General features: G+C 43.6%; 1 protein-coding gene across 1 annotated transcript; it reads right to left on the bottom strand.

Moving 5' to 3' along the window:
- Positions 1 to 4160: 4160 nt before the first annotated feature.
- Ucn3 (urocortin 3) lies at positions 4161 to 10126 on the bottom strand. Its single transcript, XM_034511055.2, has 2 exons — positions 9845 to 10126; positions 4161 to 5308 (listed from the first exon to the last, which is right to left on the bottom strand). Exon 2 carries the CDS (start codon positions 5300 to 5302, stop codon positions 4808 to 4810), a length of 495 nt encoding a protein of 164 aa, XP_034366946.1. The 5' UTR covers positions 5303 to 5308; positions 9845 to 10126; the 3' UTR covers positions 4161 to 4807.
- Positions 10127 to 20628: the final 10502 nt, after the last annotated feature.

Below are 20628 nucleotides of genomic sequence, written 5' to 3'. Positions count from 1 at the left end.
CCACAAACTCTTAGTAATACTTTTAAATTTTAAAGTATAGGTGCACTAATTACCCTTAACTCTCTGAAGAGCATTCATAAACTAGGAAAATCATTACTCAATACTATGAGCTTTAATTTATTTATGAAATGTTCATAATTCAAATAGGAATTAAAGGGCTTAGTGTAATTCTTCTAAGCCAGATGCTCTGAACTTTTGTAAACACTGTAGTTTAAAGTCAAACGTGTACGTCTTCATCCCACAAGAAGCTTGAGACGTCTTCATTTAATTTGTTAATCACTTATGCACTGTATGCTTCTCTGTAGCATAGCTACTGGGGACACAGCACTGAACAACATAACCCTTGTTCTCACAGAGAACGGACTGTAGTGAAGGCGGAGGATGAAAGTAATAAATGGAATGTAAGAGTCTGTTAGAAGGCCAGCAAGATGGCTCAGGCAGTCAGGGTGTTTGCTGCCAAGCCCTACGACCTGAGTTCAATCCATGGGAGCTACATAGGGGAAGAAGAGAAGAGAGTGGCTCTTGTAAGTTTCCTCTAGTGTCCACATTTGTGCTGTGGCATCACACACTTGTGTGTGCACATGCACACTATCAATAAAACGTAACTTAAATGTGAGTTATGCGGCATAATAAATGGATCCCATCCAACTGGGTGTTTTCAACACCTTCTTGTTTGTCCATGCCACAGTTGCAGGATTCTGAGCCAGACACGGTCCTCCAATATTCCCTAAGACATGCTCAACCAAAACCTACTCACAGAGGGGAGCCTGAAACCCGTTGTGCACTTCTGCACTGATCAGTAATTTCCTCCTACTTGACTGAAGAAAACCTAAGTGACCCCATTGAAACCATTACTCCAAAGAGGGTGCATGGCCATTATTAAAGAGTGACACAGTTTCTCTGAGAGTTTTCAAACACTGGGTAATATGTGAGACTTCCTCACCAGATAGTTCAATTGTTCGTGCACATCTGTGTTACAGAATAATTCAAAACTGTGTCCTAGGAAAATGGCAAATTATTATCTGTCTAGAGCTCATGGAAGTTCCCCAAACAGTGTTTAGTTCTTGTGAGCTTAAAGCTCCCTCTGTGTCACTTACTAATGACCATGGCTGCTAAAGTAGTTAATTTGCTATGCTCTTGTGCGTGGCTGTTCCTCACCTGCACATCAGTTCCTCTCTGACTGGGGGGGAAATCAGGAGGAGCAGGGGACTTCCTCAGGCAGTGTTTGATAGCTGTCCTCTGAAGATACCAGCACAGAAGTGAATTGGGCGTGTTAGATAAAAGTGATGGTGTTCTTAGGATATGGCCATGTCTACCTCCCATGCATTGAAGGGATTATGGTTAATTTGTTTAGAGGTATTATTTAATCTTAAGTCAGGGTTTGTGTGTGCAGACAGACAGAACTGTTGAATGGGAGCTCCCTGAAAGGAAACCTTGTGTTATATTTACTCTCAGTGATGAGTTTCAGATTTGGACAACCATCCTAGCTCATGAATTATCTGCACATTTTCATCATCTGTAAACTCACGTGCTGGGGACATACTCCCCGATTTATATGAGGCTTTTTTTTTTTTTTTTTTTTAATGTTTTCACACTTGCAGCTCATTAAGCTCATAGACCTGTGAGGTAGAGGATGGCTGGTGTTTCTAGAGCTTGCAGTATTCATTAAGAGAGAATTCATGAGCAGACGAATGAGACTCTGCCATTCACAGCAGAGACACCTTGGTTATCATCTTAACTTCTCTGGTCTCCCATCTCTGTCTCTAAAACTGAAAAAAAAAAAAAAAAAAAAAAACAACCTACAAACCTTGGAATATACTCATTAGAATTAAGTAAGATACTATTCATAGATACTTATCAGGCCTGGTTTCAGGAATGCTAGTGACCTTACAAGATTTTCTCATGCACATGTAATATGCAGAAAAATTAATTTCCCTGTGCTTGGAGTATTAATCTGAGGAGATGGGGGCATTTGAAATGTAAAAATATTGAAGGTTTAAAATTTCCTGTAATACTTACAAAAGAATGATTATTAAATCAAAGAATGTAAAACTTTATAATTTCACTGCGTATTGCCAAATCCTCTCTCTCTGACTCGCCGGAGCGTTGATGAATAATGCAGGAGAGTGTCTGTTAAAATCACCAGTGTAGTGTGTTGTGAAACTCACAGGCATTCGCCCACATGAGAGATGAGAGGAGTATATGTGGTGGGTGTAATAGTGTAGCTGTTAGGAAGTAGAACCTTTTCATGGCTCATTTGTCTTTGCACATGTGTATGTGCTAATGTGATCTGTCATGTCTTCATTTTTTTGGATTTGTTTCTATTAAGTTTAATTTTCAAAAGTAGCTCTTTATATATTTGACCAGAAATCTTGGTACTTTTCGCATCAGTGGAAAACAGTTTCTAATTTGTTTTCATTCTATCTCCCTCCCCCTCCCCTCCCCCTCCTCTCCCCCCCCCCTCTTCCTCCCCCCCTTATACCTTTTCCCTCCCCACCCCACCCCATCTTCCTGTCTCCATATTTCTCTCCATGTATTGGATCTTAGTCAAGGGCCTTGAAAAACAACTAGGCAAATGTGTACCATTGAACTACACACCAGCCTTCATTTTAAAAAATACCTTTTATAAGACAGGATTTCTCTGTGTAACAGCCGTGGTTGTCCTGGAACTTGCTTTGTAGTCCAGGCTGGCCTTGAACTCATAGAGATCCACATGCTTCTGCCACCCAAGCACTGGGATTAAAGGCATGTGCTACCACACCTGGCTCCTAGCTTCATTTTTATTTTGACTTTACTTTTGGTAGTGATGCTGATGCTCATAGTGTGTGTGTGTGTGTGTGTGTGTGTGTGTGTATGTGTGTGTTGTGTTATATTTATTAATTGTTTGTCACTGTGTAGAAGTCATAGGACCATAGTTTCTTTTCTGTGAATCTGGCCATTGAGTCTTGCTGCCAGAAGGACACCAGAGTTCTTAGTGTGGTCCAGTTTTAGAAGAATTTTGTTCATATTAAATACTCTTATCTTTGGATTCTTTACATGAATCTATGAATGTTTGTAATTTTACACAACTGCCCTCACTCTCAAGTTCATCATTGGTAGTGTTGTGGTGGCATTGACTTCTTTCCAGATTTTCTTCTATTCATTTACTTAGTTTATTGGCTTCCAGAAAGCAGAACCCCCCTCCCCCCCCCCGCATTAGAGAGACATCAGGATTTCTTGCAGTACCCTGTACTGTATTAGGTAGGTATGTGGGTTCAAAGAGATTTCAGTGAAGGGGATGGCTCAGTGGGTAGAGTGGTGGTTGGAATTAGATGTCTCACAGGCTCAAATGTTTGAATATTAGGTTTCCAGTTAGTGGAACTGCTTGGAAAGGATCAGGAGGTGTGTCCTTATTGGAGAAGGTTTGTCACTGGGGACAAGCTTTGAGGTTTCAAAACATGCCATTTTGCCATTCTCCTCTGTCTCCTGGTCATGTCTCAAGAGGTTAGCTCTCAGCTACTGCTCCATACCATGTTTTCCTGCCTGCTTGCTGGCATGCTCTTCACTATGAGGTCATGGACTCTAACCCTCCAAAATTGTAAGCACAAAATAAACACTTTTTCATAATTTGCCATGGCCATAGTGTCTTATCACAGCAATGGGAAGAAATTAAGACACCATGCAAGCTTAAGTACAAGTGTTTGGGTTCCCAGTGTCTCTATAAAAATGCTGGGGGTTGGGGGATGTATGTGGTAGGCTTTCTATAATCCTAGATTCTGGGAGGGGGAGACAGAGGATCCCGGAGCAATCTAGATAACTACACTATTTGAATTGGTGAACGATGGGTTCAAGTAAGAGATCCTGCCTCAATGTATAAGGAGGGGGGGGGGTTTATCCAGGAAGACAACTACATTAGCCTCTACCTTCAACATGTGTACACACATGCAGGCACACCCATCAACACACATGTGCCCCCCACAATGCTAACAGGCTAATACATATGCATGCATACTACATACACACACACACACACACACACACACACACACACACACACACATCCCAGGGAAATAAATCTGCCGCTCCATGCCTAGGGAGGTATTTAGAATGCTACAGCTTCCTGCTCTTCCATAGCACTGATGCCCTCTCAGAAACAAATCCTAAATTATGCTCCTTCTATGGGAGCATCTTACAGAGATGGCTTGGGATGGAACCACGAAAGCCTAGCAACTCTTATCTTTCCTCTTTAGCAGATGCTGCTCCTTGGAGGGACTGGGAATTGACCCATCCGCAACATCCTTCATTCGCCTTTCCTGTTCTAAGATCAGAGTTTCATGGAAGAAAAGCAGAGACAAGCACAAGTTCAAGAAGCCACTGACTTTAATCCGGATGAGGAAGTAGGGGAGGTATTTGGTATCAAGAGGGTGAGCTGTGCATCTCCGTGTCTCTGCCCAGGCTCAGATCAATGTGGAACAAGGAGGGAGCCTGAATGCTCTTTCTTCAGACATGGGGACCCCAGGGAGGAGCTTGGAAAGGAGGGGCACTAGTGAACTTGTCTGTTGCCATGGGGAACCAGAGAGCAGACTCAGGATACGGGGAGAGACATTAATCTCCATTGTGGGCACAGGCTGAGCAATACTGCGCTTGAGTGTCTATGTACAGAGAAGAGAAACAGGACTGGAAGCAAGAGTGGATCAGGGGGCACAGCTGGGGAGCAGCCTGTGAAAACGGGACCGTCCTTTGAAATTTAGGGCATGTCTTTAGTTTCCCTCACTCTTTACTCTGGGGCTCTTGTCTCAATGTGCTGCCCTCCTGCCTGGCTTTTGCTTTACTTCTTTTTCCCAATCTGTGCCATGAGCTGAGCATTGGCAGCTGCTTTGGCTCGCAAATTCTTGGCCTTGTCGATGTTGAAGAGGATGTTCATGATGTTAGTGGGAACGTCAAGGGACAGAGTGAACTTGGTACCCCGGTCGCTTTTGGCCTTGTCTGGGTACAGCTTCCCCTTGTGCTGTGCTTGGGATTGGTACCTGTACCTGATGCTTCCAGCTCCATTCCCACCCACAGTGCTCGAGAAAGTTCTTTTGTTCTCCACATGCTTTTGTTCATCCTCTTCTTCTCCCGAACGGTCCTGTGTGGGCAGGTGGCCAAAGTTCTTCTTGCTCAGCAAAGGCACATCCTCCAGCTCGTTCTTCTTGACCTCACTCAGGGCTGTGTTGAGGCAGCTGAAGACTGGTCCAGGGTTGTATAACTTGTGGGAGAGGCTTGTCCTCGGGCTCCCTAGGAGCAGCAGCAGAAGCAGCAGGAAGTAGGTGGGCATCAACATTGCTCCCTGTAGTAGAAAACAGGATGTGAAACTAGGTATGAGAGGGACTTAGGTCTGAAGGAGACATGGGATCCAATAGAGTATTTCTTTTTCTTTCTTTTTTAAAAAATATTTTATTTTTTTCATTTTTATTGGTTATTTTATTTATTTACATTTCAAATGTTATCCCCCTTCCCAGTTTCCCCTCCAGAAGCTCCCTATCCCCTCCCCCTGCCTCTATGAGGGTGCTCCCCCACCCACCCACCCACTCCTGCCTCAGTGCCCTAGCATTTCCCTACGCTGGGTCACCAAGCCTCCACAGGATCAAGGGACTCCCCTCCTAGTGATGCCCACTAGGGCCATCCTCTGCTACGTATCCAGCTGGAGCCATGAATTGTCCCCCCCCCCCCCCCAATGTGTACTCTTTGTACACATTGGGGGGGGGTCTGATTGGTTTATATTGTTCTTCATATGAGGTTGTAAACCCCTTCAGCTCCTTCAGTCTTGCCCTAACTCCTCCATTGGGGTCCGCTCGCTCAGTCCAATGTTTGGCTGAGTACATCTGCATCTGTGTTGGTCAGACAAAGGCAGAGCCTCTCAGGGAACTGCTATACCAGGCTTTTGTCAGCAAGCACTTATTGGCATCAGCAATAGTGTCTGGGTTTGGTGTCTGCAGACGGGATGGATCCCTAGGTGGGGCAGTCTCTGGATGCCTTTTCCTTCAGTCTCTGGTCACTCTTTGTCCCTGCATTTCCTTTTGACAGGAGAAATTCTGTATTAATATTTTTAAGTGGGTGGGTGGCTCCATCCCTGAATCAGGACCGTGCTTATCCACTAGATATGGTCTCTACAGGTTCTCTCTCCCCTTTGTTGGGTATTTCAACTAATGTCTTCCCTGTCGGGTCCTGGGAACCTCTTGGGTCCCTGGCATCTAGGACTTTCTAGTGGCTTCCCCCAGTTCTCCCTCTCCTACTGTTATACATCTACTTTCAAATTCCTGACCCAGTAGAGTTATGTCTGATGATCTTCTGGGAGGTTTCTCGAAGTTGATCCACAGACAAGCAGCATCAGCAGCTCCTGGGAACTTGTTTCAACTGCAAACAATTCTCAGGTCTTTCTCTACAACCAGTGAATCAAAATAAAGAGAACAACAATCCGTATTTTAACACACTCTTCTGATATTTCTGGACATGTACTGGCTCCTGTAGGCTTGCGGATGTGAATACTTGGTCTCTGGATAGAGGTACTTTTGGGAAGTTCTGGAAACTCAGAAGGTGGAGAAACTAAGTCACTGGGGAACAGGGGTGTTCCTAGGAGGTATATCACCTCTGGCTGCTTCCTGTCTGAATTCTCTCTATCATGATGGAAGCTTCTCTATTCTGCTGTGCCATGATGGGCTGAGACATCTGGGGCTGTGAGCCAAAAATAACCCTTTCTTCCCTGAAGTTGCCCATGTCCAGTATTTTACCAGAGCAATGCAGAACAGTTAATTGTCTATTGGTTCTGATGGTCACTGCCGACTGAGAGTTTGCCAGTCTGGCATTTCTAGATTGTTTACTGTAGCTTTGCTCCTGGCCCCAAAAGCCAATGATGCATGAACTAAGTAAATATGTGGCCACCTTCCTAGTCTTCAAAATTAGTCATCTGTGCTTGTCCTCTAGAACAACTGGCAGAAGTGTGTGAGGGTCTGGGCGAAGGAGGAGGTGTGTACGTATGGAAAATCTAGGAGGAGGGGAGGGAGGGGAAACTGTGGTTGGCATGTATTACATGAAAGAAGAATTTATTAATAAAAATGTAAGAGATACTCTGTAAGTAAATCAACACAGGAATTCTGCTGAGGATTTAGCAGTGAGAAAGGGTGTCTTGTTATCTGCAGGTATGGTGTATAGTGATGGGACATGTAATCAGAAGCCTGGGTTCTAAATTCACTTTAATGTCTGTATGACCTTGGCCATGCCCTTTCCCAGTAGGTGAGTAGGAATGGGCTCAAGGCAATCTCAGACTTCCTTAGGCTGTAAAAAACGAACCTTACTCTTTAGCTCAGGCTGGTATGGAATTCAGTACATAGCTTGGGCTAGCCTCAAACTCTTGCTATAGTCCTCCTGCTTCAAACTCCCAAGTACTGGGAAAATATGCAAAAGCCACCAGACCCAGCTCAAATTGCATTTATGCCTGAGTTCAGTTCTTTGAAGTAATTTTTAAGCCCCCCCCCACATTCCTTACACACACACACGTTCACACATATGCATCTATATAATACATACAGATACATGCATCTGCATGCATATATGCATATACACACATGCACATGTACACACATGCACAGACAACCCCCTGCATTCATTGTAGTTTCCTGTAAAGGTTCCTCCTTTCCTAGATGTACATTGTAGCTGCCACCTTTCTTTCCTTTTAAAGTAATTTATTTATCTGCTTCTTTGTTTAGCATCATAAGCATTTGATAAAAATATTTTTATCAAAAATATTTTATAGCATTTTATGACAAAATACATGAACCTTGCTTTAAAGAATCTGAACATACACACAGGCCAGCTATGAGTGGATGAAAAGTTGTAAAGCAAAGACTATTTATTACCCAGACCTATTGCCTCTATAGAGAAGCCCTGACTTTAGCCCTGTAGTATCTAACGTATAAGGGCTCTTTACCACTCTAGGTATTTTTACCATCAAAGTAATGGTTAGGACTAGGAGACAGCCTCACATTTCTCTTCGGGACTTTTCTTGTTATAAAATCAAAGGAAAAATGCTTGTTTTCAAGCATAGTGCCACATGCCTATAATATCAGTACTGGGAGGCAGAGATAGGGCAGTCAGAGTTAAAGGTCATACTTGGTCACATAGGGAGTAGCAGGCAACCCAAGACAATGTGTGACTCTGCATTGAAAAACTGAAATGAGCAAATAAAAGCAAAACTACAAAGAGATGCCAATGTTCCCTGGGTAACTCATAAGTCTTGAACAAATTTCTCTGTTAACTTTTTTAGGACCATTTTACGTCAACTGAAACAATACGAAATTTCAAGGCATCCATGTTACTTCTTATGGAAATGCCAAGCCACATTTAGTTAAATTTAGGAAGCAAATCTGTAAACCTATATCTTTCTTATCAGGTGTCTGGACTCTTTGGGGGTTGTTTTAACAGTACTTTCCTACGGGGTCTTTAAAGAGTTCGATCACTTTTGACAACTACAACAGAATCAAGTTTTAACTATAAGGCAACGAAGGATCCAACCAGATCCACAGGAAAACAAAAACAAAAACAACAACAACAACAACAACAACAACAACAAAACCACAGGACACAGAAACCATGGATTTCGAAGCTTCCCAAGTATATCAGTAGACACAGAGCTGGACCTCTGGGGCCCGTGTCTGCAAACACAGATAGGAAACTCAACCCAGAAATGAGCCAGCTAAAACCTTTTTGTGAATCCATGCTGCAGAACTTAGGGAACACTACACATTTCAAGTGTTACAGCACGAAGCTTTTTGAAATATTTTACTTTTGGGAGAGTTTGTGTAGAGTACTCCCCAGCCTAGATCTAGACCTGAGAAACTCTCCCTAAATGTAAAAAGTGAGGGCTTGTGCAAGACAGGCTTTTCTCTTCCCCTGCAGATGGGGGATAGACCAGTCAGGGGTCTATTTTAATTATTCCATTCCTAGAAGAGGTTTGTTTATTTATTTATTCTTTGTATTTATTTACTCATTTTTATATAGCCATGTTTAGAAAGGATACGGCAAATAGAATTCTCAGGAAACTTGAACTTTAAAAGGTAGATGTGAGACATCCCTCTATGTGCTCCCCATCCCTGGCACTCACAGGTGGAAGTCATTGTAGCCATTGCAATTCCCCCCATCGCCCTACCCCCCTACATTTCCAGCAAGCATTGCAAGCTGAAAAGGCTTCAGGGCTGGGAGAATTCTTCACCTTTCCTATTGCATTGGGTTACCATCTTAGGGTTGTTATAGTACCTGCCCCCGCCCTCTCCCTACCCCAAAAAAGCCATGCCAGAGAAGGAAAGGAGATGCCACAGGTGAGAAACACACACAAGTAGACCAGAGATCCATACATCCTTGGTGCTCTGAGGCAGTGTGGAATATGGGCCTCTAGTTTCTGAGCCCTGATGTCCCTACCTAGTTGTAATGTACCTCCAAGGACTGCTTTTGTGTTCAGAGATGGACTGTACTTAGAGACAAGAGGTGTGTGTGTGTGTGTGTGTGTGTGTGTGTGTGTGAGATGTGTGTGTGTGTGTGTGTGTGTGTGTGTGTGTGTACAAACTGCATTGAATCTGCAACTTCTTCAAAGCCGGTCTCTATATATTAACACAGGAATGATCATTTTGCTCCTTGAATAATTTCTCCCTGGTGTCCCTGGAACCAATTTCTGCTGATTTAAAACAAGCCCAGCCATATAGTTCTGTATTCCCTTCCCATGAGTTCCCACCAACGGCTGCTAACAACTCTCAGTTGTCTAGTAGCTAGCCAGCCCTTGTTGAGAGAAAATACATTTACGCTTCATAAGTCAGTCCCCCAAGGACAACCTTACCTGTAAGTGGACTTTGCTCTGGAGTGGAAACGCTCAGGGTGAGGGGCACAGCTTCTGGGTCAGGAGGGCTGTTCCTGGCTGTTCCTGGCTGTTCCTGGCTGGTCCTCTGAACTTCTGACTGTTCGGGGTTGCAGATTTATCTTCTCTGGTATTGTTCGTAGTGGGCTGTGATAGTTCCTCTCTATGGAAACCGCTCCACTCCCCTGTGCATATATGTAAAAGTGACAGATCACAGGGTGGATCGTAATTCCAGACGTAGAGTCTACATTGGGATGAGATTTCATTTAAAATACAACTAGAGCCAGCAGTGCACGTCACAGAGATGACAGGTACTCAGGAGTCTGGAACCCCCTCCTGCCTCTCCCTCCTCTAGTCACCTCCTTCTTCCCCTCCTGCCCTTGCAACTTGCTTCATTAATTAAAGACAAAAGAAAACAAAGAACAGCAGAACCCAAACTATAGGTAAGCTGAGAAGCAGTGTCTTTGGACAGAGTTTCATTACTGATTTTAATTCTGGCTAATTCTAGCCTCTCCTAACCTCTCCCTCCCGCTCACCCTCCCATTGGAAATCTGGGGCTCCAAACTGCTTTGCAAGCAGAGAAGGTGGTTCGGAGTTCATCTGTTGCTTATCCTTTTGTGGGTTCTGACAGCAGTGTTAGCGGGCTACTCACACAGCTCATTATCACTGTGCACTCGTCAAATACTTCTGTGTCCAGAGAATTTTAATAGGAAATCTCTTGAATTCTACTAGTCTGTGAATCCAGTTTTTGCTGGACACCTACTGTGTGCCAGGCACTTTTTTTTTTTTTTTTTTCAAACTCTGAGAGAATTCAATGATAAGGAAGTTGAGGGTAGTATAGAAAAGAGCTTGAGATAGATGGAGGGATGGAGGGATGGATGGAGGGATGGATGGAGGGATGGATGGAGGGATGGATGGAGGGAGAGAGAGAGCACACAATTATGCAATTATCATGTGGCAAATACCTTAGTTTAGAAAGGAGCAGATCTACCTGAAGCCTACTTCCTTGAATTTCAGGTAAGAATCTAAATCTTAGGCTAGAACAAAGAAGTAATTTCAGGCAGGAATCTGAATTTTAGGCTAGAGCAGGAATTAGGCTTCAGACATAAAAATGACTTTGGCCTCAGACAGGGAAGTAGGTTCAGATATTTTGGTCATCCTGATAAGCCCTTAGAAACAGTGATCACAGGAGTGTTCACGTTTAATGTCTTGCTTGTTCTTTGACTATTTGCATCTATTGTATTACTAGACCCTCAACCTAGAACTGACCTTAATACTTGCGTGTAATTAAAATGGCATAAAAGCTAAAAGGAGAAGGGGGAATGGTATAGGGTTTTTCTAGGGAGGGGAAATAAGGAAAGGGGATGACATCTGAAATGTAAATAAATAAAATATCCAACCAAAAGAAAGAAAGGAGCAGACCTAAGCACCTGAGAGATGACTGTGCTCAGTGAGAGGAGATCAGGAGGTGTGCACATAGTAGGTCAGTGGTCTGGTGGTGACAGCTGAGGGACAGAGGCAGCTGGGAAGGAGCCAGGCAAAAGGAAGCTAGGTCTGGCCCACACTTAGAAGTGCTCTGAAGACCTGTTTAAAGAGCAAACATTGCTTAATATGTCCTAGAAAATGCAAAGGGGGCAGAGTCCATACAGGTGACCCTTAGTTCATAGATGAGAAAACCAAAGCCTTGAGAAATAGCTTGCTGGTACCACATAGGCTCAGGGTCACAGAGTCAGGTTTAGAACCAGCCTCAGTAGACACAGTGCCATTTCTAGTCCACTTTAGACTTTGGGCTGAGAGCCATGGGACTGGCTGAGTCTCCATGGTCTTCATGTCAAAACCAGAGCCCCCAGCCCAGATGACTGTTCCCTTCTTGAAATTCTAGGTGAAGAACTAGGTGGACTTCTTAGATGATCAAGACTCTTCAATATCCATAAATTTTTTGAGGGAAAAGTAAAAAAGGAGGTCAAGGTACCCAGTGTCTTCTAACCCTCTAACCTAACCCTCTAAGTGCTAGGGTGTATGCAGCTCAGTGAACAAGCACAAAGCCCTAGGTCCTACCCACCAGTAGGACAAGTTTCAGAGATATATGAAATTAAACCCCCTTTCCCAAGAGGTGTCTGGGCTGGGATTCTCAGGAGATCAGAGGTAAAGTGCAACTGGATTTGTGTTGGATTGAAACCTACCAGTTCTATCATTAATTAATTAGTATATTTGGCTTTTTGTTTGTTTTTGGTTTTGTTTTTATTAGGCAGCCAGGGGACTCAGGTAGATGGAGGGTAGGTGGTTAGGAACTTGAATTTCAGTTATTTCTCGTTTATGAGCTCTGGTATGGCAGGGAGGCAGACTTATGAAGATTGCAGACATGGGCAAATGCAGATCTACCTTGGTTGTACTGACATTTCGGTCAGACAGTCCCTTGATGTGGCAGTCTTTACAGATAGGCTATTCAGCAACATCTGTCTGTCCTGTTCTCAGTGGTAACAAAACCACCCACCCACACCCACACACACACCATTTGTGGTAACCAAAGCAGCCTGGGGAGGGAAGATGCTAAACCTTGGCTACTTTTCTTTCATTTCTTTTACTTTTTTGTATGTGAGTACACTGTAGCTGTCTTCAGACACACCAGAAGAGGGGATCGGATCCCATTACAGATGGTTGTGAGCCACTATGTGGTTGCTTGGAATTGAACTCTGGACTTCTGGAAGAACAGTCAGTGATCTTAACCGCTGAGCCATCTCTCCAGTCTTACTATTTCTTTCTTTTTTTTTTTTTTTTTTAACTTTTTATTGGTTCTTTGTGAATTTCACCTCACACACCCCAATCCCACTCATCTCCCCATCCCTTTGATTCTGCCCTTGCTATCTCCTCCCTAAAAAGAAAAAGCAAAACAAAAATAGCTAAAAAATAAACCAAGCAAAAACAACCAACCAACCAAATCACACCATCTTGCCATGGAAGTTGTAGTGTGTCACTGTGTATCACACAATATACCTATTTGTCCATGCATCTTTTGCAAATGTTTATTGCAACAAATCATTGTTCTGGTTCCAGACCTCTGGCTTCTGCTACATTACTGTCATAGTTAGGGTTTTACTGATGTGAACAGACACCATGACCAAGGCAACACTTGTAAGGACATTTAATTGGGGCTGGCTTACACAGATTCAGAGGTTCAGTCCATTATCATCAAGATGGGAGCATAGCAGCATCCATGCAGGCATGGTGCAGGAGAAGCTGAGAGCTCTACAATTTCATCTGGAGGCTGTTAGCAGAATACTGACTTCCAGGCAGCTTGGTTGAAGGTCTTAAAGCCCACACCTACAGTGATACACCTATTCCAACAAGGCCACATCTTCTAACAGTGCTACTGCCTGGGCAGAGCATATACAAACCATGACAACTATCAATACTGGGTCCTCACTGGGACCTCTCTCAAATATCCTGTTGCTGCCCTGTATCATGGAGATCCTGCAGTTTTGGATCTGCAGTTCTAGCCCTTTCACGTGCTTGGACAGTTCATAAATGAGTTAAATGATGGGGTGGGCTAACTCAAAGCCCTGGATGGATCTGGGCCTGGTTGCTAGCTGAGTTGGTCAGCCTGCCAGCTCTCCCATACCCCACCACCAGGGTGAGCTCTCTAGCACTGCCCTGGTTACATCACTCTATGCCATAGTCAGCAAGGGAAAGGGCCAGCTCTACTTTGCTACCCAGGTGAGGTGCAGGGTCTGCTCTTCTGCAGCTAGGGGGTGTGTGTGGCCAGTTCTCCTGCTCTTGTGACCCTGGGGCCAGCTCTCCTGCCTTCCCTCAGGTAGAGAGGGGCAAGGGAGAGTTCTTTTCTTATGGATTTACCGTGCTTCCTCTGGATGTCCCAGAAACCCTCTACCCTTGAAGCCTGACGCCCTGTGAAGATTGAAGTATCTTTGTGGCCATGGCTGTCTCTGGAACCTAGGGTTTTGACAGTGAGAGCAAGCATATCAGTTTCTAAGGGTTGATGGGAGTTGGCTTTCAAATCCACCACTAACAGAGTTTGGCATCTAGTAGTATACAGACCTGGGTGGCATGTCTTGGTATATACTTCTGTTAGGAATGAAAATACCATTAAGTAATCATTTGCTTTAGAGCTTTGAGGACAGTTCTGAACAGCAACACACGGATTATTAGTGAGTAAAAGTTCCCAAGTGTCACTTAGAAGCAAGGAAGCCATGTTTCCCTCCCCATCCTCTGCTAAAGCTTTAGCAAGGCTTTCTGCTGTGCTTGCAAGTCTCTCCAGCCTCTGTGAGCCATTAGGATCTTTTATGAGTTAGTAATATCGTTTAGAATGCTGTTTAAGGGTGTAAATACTCTGTTGAGAATATGTGAAGGGCTGGGGTGAGAAGAAAAAGCTACCTACCCTCCCATAGGAATTAGAAATGGCTTATATTTATAAAGTGTGTTCAAAGCTTTTACACTAACAGTATAACTATTAAATTCTGAGCTTGACAGTGGAGAAAAAGGAACAAGACATCAGGGAACTGTAAGGAAGCTTCACTGATACAGATGTTTTAAACTTGGATCCAGGACACTGAAGCTTCCCTTTCTGCTGATTCTCAGACCAATATGGTAGCACGAAAATTATGTTGAGTTGAAGACAATTAAGAAGAGGCCCAAGAAAAGCTCTCTTTTCCCTCTGTTATGTGCCGATGGCTAATTTTTGTCCACATAATTTTTGAGACTCCACTATGAACGCATGCCCCATTTAATGGACTGATCTCTCCTTATCAATTGACGTTTTTGCTTTTATAAAATGTCCTTATCTTTGGTAACAACCCTACTTCCCTTCCTCTTTCCCTTCTCATCCCTCCTGCCTCTTCCCTTGGGGCAGAGTCTCGCTGTTACAGCTTACAGGATTCTAGGATCCAGTCCTCAAATCTCCATCTCCAGAGTACTGAAACCATTGGCATGAACTACCGTCATAAATTACTTGTGTCTTTCTTCAAGTTTGTTTTCACTGACTTTGTGGTGTGTGTGTGTGTGAGAGAGAGAGAGAGAGAGAGAGAGAGAGAGAGAGAGAGAGAGAGAAGAGAGAGAGAAGAGAGAGAAGAGAGAGAGAGAGAGAGAGAGAGAGAGAGAGAGAGAGAGAGAGATGCTGTGTATGAATTTAAGCACCTCCCTGGTCACCAAGATAACACAAAATGATAGCTTGAAAATATTGTCAAGCTGGGGGTAGTGGCTTGCATCAATCTTGGGAGGCTGAAACAGGGGGATTGTCATGAGTTTGAAATGAGCCTGGGATGTAGAGTATGTTCCAAGTGATCTTGGGCTACAGTGTGAGATTCTGTCTTTTTTTTTTTTTTTTTTTTTTGGTTTTTTTCGAGACAGGGTTTCTCTGTGTAGCCCTGGCTGTCCTGGAACTCACTCTGTAGACCAGGCTGGCCTCGAACTCAGAAATCCACCTGCCTCTGCCTCCCAAATGCTGGGATTAAAGGCGTGAGATTCTGTCTTAAGAAACAGAAATAAACCAAAATTAAACCTTTTCTGATGGTGATGATGTTCCCAGGAGACCATGCCTGTTGAAAAGAATCTCATTCATCTCTCTCCTAAAAAGAACCACAGGAAGCACACGGTGTGGAGCCCCAGTTCCTCCTCCATGGATATGGAGAACCCAGGATACTATGAACTCACCCTATCTCTGCACAAACTGTAGCCTTGTGTGTAGACTCTAGCAACTGACAGGAGGGAAGCAAGGCTTATAGGAGGGTGTTCCTTAGGGGGAAGTGGTCTCAAAAGCACCATGAATCAAGAGGAATGGCAAAGCATCCCAGTAAACATACTTTGAATTTTTTTTTCAAGACAAGGTTTCAGGACTGGAGAGATGGCTCAGAGGTTAAGAGCACTGGCAGTTCTCTCAGAGGTCCTGAGTTCAATTCCTAGCAACCACATGGTGGCTTCTAACCATATTTAATGGGATCTGGTGCCCCCTCTGACATACAGGCATACATGCAGGCAGAACACTATACATTATAAATCAATCAAAAAGGAAAAAATTTTTTAGCAAAACCAAGGTTTCTCTGTGTAGTCTTGGCTATCTTGGAACTCGTTCTGTAGACCAGGCTGGCTTCAAACTCAGTGAGATGCCCCTGCCTCTCCCTCCCTGATGCTGGGGCTAAAGGTATTTACCATTACTGCCTGGCCATGTTTTGCATTTTGATCTCTCTCTCTCTCTCTCTCTCTCTCTCTCTCTCTTGCTCTCTCGCTCTCTTCTCTCCTTTCCCCTCCCCTCTCCTTTCCCCTCTATCTATGTATCTATGTATTATCTATCTATCTTATATGGTTTCATTTTTATTTGTTAAAATTTGGCCACTTAAAATTGCTTTGCTACCTATAATTTCTTTTTCGCTGTGCTTTTCTAGATAAATGATATATTTGAGGTGGTCACAAAACTTCCATAGATGCTCTGCTTTGAAGTCAGACAGGCTGACTGTTTCAACAAGCCCTGTGGTACTTTAACACGGATGGTATTTTGCTGGTTACCTGGCGTTCTCTACTTCTTCATTTCTCTTCATCAGGGTAAGGGAAAAGCACTGTACCCAGCCAGTCCTGTTCTTGTGAGTGTTAGATGAGATGATATGTGTTATTATTACTTAGCACAGGATCTCACCTGTGAGGGGCTAATTTCCTCCTTCCCTTTCAGCAAATGAAATGAGAAAGCCCATTAACTAAATTGAACAGACCTCCAGTGTGGCAGAGAGCTCCATTCTCCAAACCCTAGCTGGCTTTCTTTCATTCTCATTTATATTTCTTTGGATTAATGATGGGGACATTTTTCAGACAGTCTTGATAGCAATGCAAATTTTTTTCTGGAGTGATTTCATTAAGAATCTGGAATGGTTCTTTTAATATTTTCTCTAGTAATGTGCATTCTCTTAACTTATTTTTAAAAAAATCAAGAAAATGCCAAGTAACCTGGGCTATGCTCAAATATCTCTGTATTAAATATCATTACTAAAATCTGGTAAATACAGGGGCCTGGGGGAGACAGCCGAGCTGGTAAAGTGATGACCTTGCAAGCAATTAGGACCTGAGGTCAATCTTCAGAACCCACATCAACAAACAAACAAACAACAACACAAACACCAAAACTGAAGTAGCGCAGAGTATGCTGGGAAGGCAGAGACAGGCAGATTGTTGTGGCTGTTTTGCTTGTCAGCCTACTTGACCAGTTCCATACTTTCAAAAGGAGGAGGAGGAGGAGGAGGAAGAGGAGGAAGAGGAGGAGGAGGAGAACAACAACAACAACAATAACTCCTCCTAACTGGCACTGTTTTGGGGGGCCACCCAGGCATGAGGTGAACAAAGCCTGTTCTTGCCTACATGGTCACTTTGGAACAATGTGCTCCATTTGCCTTCCTTTCCAGCTCATCTCAGCCTTGGGTTGAATAGAACCACCTTTTCTCTTGTTTAATAAAATGCGTCTGGCACCTGAGGAAAGACAATGATGCTTCCTCTGGCCCCCACATCCATGTAGATGCATGTGCACCTCACCTACATGCACCCCCTCCCAAGCTGGTTAAAGTGCCATTTTAAGATTTGATTTATTCATTTATTCTGAATGCCGGAAATTGAGTTCAGGCCCTTCTGTGTGCTAGCCAAGGGCTCTATGATTGAACTATATCCACAGTTCCACAGATGCATTAAAAAAAACAAACCCAGGAAGCGAGGGATTGATGACAGGTGTGTGGTCCAGAGTAGCAGTGTTGGGGCTTGAGAGGAGGCTGGAACACCAGGAGCTTTTTGCTGTAGTGGGCACATTGCTGGTAACTGTGGCTGGAGAATGCAGGGTTCCTCCATGTTGGAGGTTAGGCCCAGCTGCTCACTAAAGGCCTCTCCATGGCTCCTCACGGCTCCGCCCCAAACACAAGAAAGTCCTTGGGATTCCAAAATGGGTTTATTGGCATGACAGATGGTAGATGGATCTGGATGCACACCCCCCTGCCCCCCCCCCAACCTCCTAAAACCCAGGGCAGTCCTGAGTTAAATGGGGGGGGGGGGAATGCTTAATTGACTCCACCCTCAGGCCTTCAGGTACCTCATTAGTATGTAAATCTCTCTAGGGCCTGGGGCCTGTTCTGAAGGGTGTAGGTTGAATGGAGATTAGACCTTGTGTCCAGGGCCATCTCAAATTCCAGCTCCTTTTCACCTTTCTGTCTTCCCCCTCCTCCCTGTACACGGCTTCTTCTTTCTATCCACTTCTCTCCCAGTGGACATTTTTAGTTCATATAAGGGAAGCCTCTTGTGTTGACTCTGTGTTGACCTTATCCACTCTCTGTTCTCACCCCTGTATTTTCATTAATTCTTGAAGCGTTGAAAGCCCAAGCTAGGTCAACCTTGGTTTATCTTAATGTCCCATCCATCTCTTGAGGAACTGACAATAAACCAGGCTAATCCATCAGATGGATGGTGATCAAAGAACTTGTCAGTCTTGGCGTGGTGACGGCACATGCTTGTAATCTCGGCACTTTGGAGACCAGGATAGGAAGATTGGAAGTTTTGGGTCATCCTGGGCTACATAGTGGAACACGGTTCCTAAGATAAACAGGTTAGTGAGAAAAACACAGCTACTTTAATAACATCAAAAAATTGTCTCTGTATTTGTCAAGAATGAGAAGGAACAGACCTTTGCTCAGTAAACTGCCTGTCTCTCCAGCAGCAACACCATATGGCAGCAGGGTAATTAATTCCCTTATTTCATAACTGTGATAAATAAAATGAACTGTCATTCATACCGAGCAAATTGATTATTTTATTATGGTGAGGGATGGTAAGGAGAGCAGTCTCATTATGAAAACAGGATTTTTTTTTTCCTGAAATATTCTGAAATTTACTGTCTAAAAAAGTTAAATTAGTAGCTAGAGTGATGGCTCAGTGGTTAAGAGCATTGGCTGCTCTCATCAGGGACCAGAATTCGGTCCCCCAGCATCTATATCAGACAGCTCATAACTGCCTGCGACTCCAGCTCCAGGGGATTGGGTTCCCTCTTCTGGTTACCATGGAGACTGCACACACATCATGAGCATATAATAAGCAGGAACAACACATACACACAAATAAAACTTAAATAAATTCTAGAGTTCTAGTAATGGTGCAGCAGAAGGAAAGTGTTCTCCCCATCCATAGGAATTCTAAATTGAGATCACAAACCTACTTCTGCAGTGAATGAAGGAACATTAGAAATTCCTGCAAAGATCAAGACTGGCACTTGAGTATTTGTTTTTAACTGTGTCCTCGACAGACACAGTGCTTTCCTAAGCTAAGTTTTTCTTTATGTCAAACTTAGGTGCTTTCATTCAGAGTAAAAAGTTCTAGACAATAGGATAATGAAAAAATGAAAAACTTTTGGTTTTAGAATTTAGTTAGGTACCTTTGTATTCAGAGTACGGTGTGAACCTGAGCAGAGAAACTGTATGATGTCAATAAACTTGAACTTGACTTGATATGGCTAAGATAATAGAGGACTGAAATATGCCACAGTCACCCAAAATAATAATAATAAAAAGAATACTTTTGTTTGTGGAAGATGGAAGAGTGAGGCCATATTGGAAAGGTAACACGTAGAAGACAAAGTAGACTCTTAAAATAACATGACTCCACTTTATAGAAGTATTTTTAAAGTTATTTTTGGTGGTAGTAAAACATCTTAGGGAGTAAAGGTACCCACTACTAAGACTGATGGCTGAGATCGGTTCCTCAAACCCACAGCATGAAGGACAGAACCAACCCCCACAAGTTGTTCTCTAACATCCACATGTAGGCAATGCACACATGCGCATGCGCACATGCTTAAAAAAAAAAAAAAAACCCACGAAAATTACTCTGAAGTGCCGGGATGGAATCTTGGATTCAAGCATGCTAAGCAAGAACTCTGTCAGCGAGCTGCAGCCTTATCTATTGGTATTCTCTTGGTATGCTGTCTCACTAGGTCACTTAGGTTGGTCCCAGGCTCACACTGGAGCCCATGCAGGCTTTGAACTTGCATTTCTCCTGCCTCGGGCTTCTGAGTAGCTGGGGTTGCCGTCCACTTTATATAGAAGTTGTTTTAGTTAAAAAGAATCACCAAGGAACAGAATTGTTAGTTTTGAACCAGTTTGGCTCAGCTCCTCCCCATTTCCTCTCACTGGAAATGAACTATGGTTAGGGGGAGACGAGGCATTAAGCTTTCGTAAAATGTTTCTAACGGAGGATGGGCTGGGGTGTGGTTTGTTGTGAAGAGGAGACAGAAGGGGCAGGGCTTCAGGCTGCTTACCATGTAGTCACCAGGATTCTAGCCTTTCTCCATTTTATATAATGGAATTCTGTACAAAATTGTGTTTGTAACCCAGCTTTTATTACTGTATTAAATTGAATGAAACAAGCCCAAGCCAAACCCAAATAAAAAACTCCTCCAGCCACAGTTTTGAAAACATCACGAGTGAAAGAAGATTAGATCAATGCAGGGGAAATGTGGTATTTGGGGGGTGGCTGTGTATGTGTTTTTGTATGTATGTCCGCATATGTATTGCTGTGTGTGCATGTGCATGTATGTTTCTCTGCGTATGTGTGTGTGTTTATACAGGTAGCTCTCTCTCTCTCTCTCTCTCTCTCTCTCTCTCTCTCTCTCTCTTCCTTATTTGATTCTCAAAATGGGTATCCATCATGAAGTGGGAAAGGAGGTAGTTCATTTGGTCTATGTCTGTGTGGTGTATGTTTTGGCAAGCTTGCTCTGTAAATCATGGGCTGGGGTAGATTCT

The sequence above is a fragment of the Arvicanthis niloticus genome, chromosome 8 (assembly GCF_011762505.2).
Source record: "Arvicanthis niloticus isolate mArvNil1 chromosome 8, mArvNil1.pat.X, whole genome shotgun sequence".
In the NCBI taxonomy this organism is placed as follows: domain Eukaryota; kingdom Metazoa; phylum Chordata; class Mammalia; order Rodentia; family Muridae; genus Arvicanthis; species Arvicanthis niloticus.
This window is presented reverse-complemented; position numbering and strand designations above follow the sequence as displayed.

What these genes read in the sequence shown, in the direction of transcription:
- Ucn3 (XM_034511055.2), bottom strand. Translation starts at nt 5,302, where the DNA reads ATGTTGATGCCCACCTACTTCCTGCTGCTTCTGCTGCTGCTCCTAGGG.